Genomic DNA, 2,917 nt, shown 5'->3' on the forward strand with positions numbered 1-2,917 from the left:
TGCAAGATCAACTTGAGACATCATGAAAACAGCAAACTGCTGGACACTCTCATCCAATCTCAACCAGTTCAGAGTTGGAATGAACTTTGATATCTTTGCCACCAAGTTGATAATCATAAAATCTCTCCTAATTGATTCACCAACACCAGGATGTCTAACCTTTACCGCAACTACCATGGGCTTGACCCGCTGACCAGGATAGCGGAATCTCAAAGAAGCCCGGTGCACCTGAGCTATACTTCCAGATGCCACAGGTTCCTCTTCAAAACCCTCGAAAATTTCAGAAAGTTTGCGGCCAAATGCTCTTTCAATAGTTTTCTTAGTGTAGGCAAAGCTGTGTTCAGGAGCTTTGCTGTGAAGCTCTGAAAGCTTGGTGCATAAATCTCTAGGGAAGAGATCTGGTCGTGTTGCTGCCCATTGACCCCATTTTATAAATGCTGGACCTGCCTTTTCAAGTGTGCGATGCACAATCTCAAGCCACATTTTCCTGAATTGTGAACCACAAGAGTCAGCAAATGGTGCCATTATTATGCTAGGAGAGAACAAAACTGCAAGATAGAGAGCCCTCAGCAGCAAGATAACACCTTCTACTAATGAAAGGAGTATAGAGGAAACAAAAGCATGCCCATCTTGTGCACGCATATACAAAGAATTCTGTGATGGGTAGTAATCTGCATCGACTAAAGTCCTCTGTGCCAATGCCACTCGTCCACATGTCAAGCCAAAAATACCAGGAACGATCAGGTGTGAATGGGACAAGCCTAAGCTGACTGCTTGAGCAATCCTGCATATGTGAGGCAATGTACGACCACTGGCATAACATCTCCCGGTGAGCCTTTTCCAAGCAACTTGGGCATGATGAGTTACTGCACTACTTGCAGAGAGGAAGGAATGGTTCCTGACAAAATAACCTTGACACAACCCTTCCTTGGTAGTCTGCAATAAGATTGGAGGCTTTCCTCCACTCTTGAACCTATAGTGAGAGTACACTCTATATTGTGGCAAACGCAACCCAACAGTAACAACAGTTCCATACTTCCTAAAATCTGAATGGCTCATAGACTGGTTTGAAATAGCAGATTGTGAAGCTTTCCTAATCTTTGCAAATGTCCAAAGTCTGCATCCCAACAATTTCTGTCGTCATTGACCATGTAAACTCTATAAACCTTAGAAGCAAATTCTAAATTCTTAGACAGAAAGGTAATTATTCAGAACCCAATTGCCAATTTCGCACAACATGAGGAAAGAAATCTACTTTCATACTTTATTTCATTAAACTCGATATCCGAAGTTGTTGGAGAAAGAATTTTTATAAAAATTTCAGACCTCTAACATGTAATTCCTTGGGCAATAATTAATTTAACGAAATCACTACATTATGTTACATCTAAACGAACAGAAGAATAAACCTTCTTCCATACAAATCAATTTCACCTTGATTTTAACGACAACAAAAAAAAAAAAGCTCTAAAACCCTTAAACCCAAGCTCCTAGATAGAGAAATCCCAAAACACCCGGACCCAGAAAAAAGCAACCCCAGCTAAAGAAAACCCAGAAAATATTTTTAATAGAAAAAGCAAAAAAATTTGAAAAGGGTAAACAGAAGAACCTGGACATGTTGATATAGAGAGAGAAGATATAAGAGGAAGCTTGGAGAGGTTAACGTTCGAGGGCGGTGAACAATAGAAGAAGAAGTTCTTGAACGCATTTTCTCATTGATGATTATCTTCGGGGTAACAATCAGAATTCGGATATGTTTTTATTGTCCAATTTCATTCTCTTCCTTTCGTTTTGGTATAACCTAGCAGCGCAAAAGGAAGAAAAAGAAGAAGAAGAAGAAGAAGAAGGTGAAGAAGAAAGAACAGATCTGCGCCGGCCTCAATGGGCCTAAGATTAGTGACGACGGCGACTCGGTATTCTTGGGCCCTCTTGATTGGTTCTCGTGGGCGTCACGCAACTCGCCCTTATTTACCTCTGGCCCTGTTTGACAAAGGGTAAATAAATGGTAAATATCTTTTACACCTCTTTTAGTTTTAATTTTTCTCACACAGCACCTTGTAGCTTCTTTTCTTTTCCAATTAACACCTTCTAAGTATTCTTTTCCCAGTACACCGCTTTTGTTCCTACCAAAAGTTATACAAAAATATATCTAAATATAAATAAATAAATAAATAAATTAACTTTAAATTGAGAACTTTTAACATTTTTATTAAATAAAATTAACAGCCTAATTTTATGTCACAACAGAACTTATCTATATATAGTAGACTAATGAAAAAAAAACATATTTAAGATTCTGAAAGTAAAAGCTGAAAAGGTCAAAAAAAGGCCAAACATTTTGGAAAGATCAAAAACATCTAGAACCCATGTTTTGTTGGTTTGTTAATTCTGTTAAAAACCAAAAAAGTCAAATGTTCTGTAGGCTAATTTCTCTTAGTTAAGAATGTGACATAGAGGTGCACCCTCGTTTAGGTAATTGAAACCCAAAAGTGGTGGTCTCATTGGCTAAGGTTTCCCCTATGTAGAAATACTATCCTAAGTTAGGTGTTTTTTTTTTTTCAGTTTTATGAATGTTTTCCTACTTGTATGATTTACCATTAAGCTTTCACTACATAGTATCTAAAGCACTTGCACTCTTTCTCTGTTATTTAGTTCTTTTCTTGGTAATGAGAGTTACTAGATTAACTATATTTATTGCATGTGCGTGACATACATCTCCTCTTTGTTTGCAGTTTATGCAAATACTTAATGGTTGCTTCAGGTCGAGCATCTGTGTCCATTCTTCAAGCAAGATCTCAAAAAGTTATCGATGTATAATCTTGGTTTATAGTTAATCAGACTTTCAGTAGCAGTAGTTAACTTACCTTCTCCTTTTAATGTAGGCTTGGGATCATGCTGTTGGTGTGATATGCGTACA

The 2,917-nt window shown here is 37.7% G+C and overlaps 1 protein-coding gene across 1 annotated transcript in view; it reads right to left on the reverse strand.

Moving 5' to 3' along the window:
* LOC110423822 (uncharacterized) overlaps positions 1-1,905 on the reverse strand; it is an 8,317-nt gene extending 6,412 nt beyond the window's left edge. Inside the window, exons 1-2 of the mRNA XM_021438216.2 lie at positions 1,610-1,905; positions 4-1,117 (exon numbers count right to left, since the gene is read on the reverse strand). Of these exons, the coding sequence (XP_021293891.1) occupies positions 4-1,117; positions 1,610-1,617 (1,122 nt within the window). The 5' untranslated portion in view covers positions 1,618-1,905. The remainder of the gene's footprint in view (positions 1-3; positions 1,118-1,609) is intronic.
* Positions 1,906-2,917: the final 1,012 nt, after the last annotated feature.

The sequence above is a fragment of the Theobroma umbraticum genome, unplaced genomic scaffold, assembly GCF_002168275.2.
Source record: "Theobroma umbraticum cultivar Fairchild unplaced genomic scaffold, ASM216827v3 scaffold_204.0, whole genome shotgun sequence".
Classification (NCBI taxonomy): Eukaryota; Viridiplantae; Streptophyta; class Magnoliopsida; order Malvales; family Malvaceae; genus Theobroma; species Theobroma umbraticum.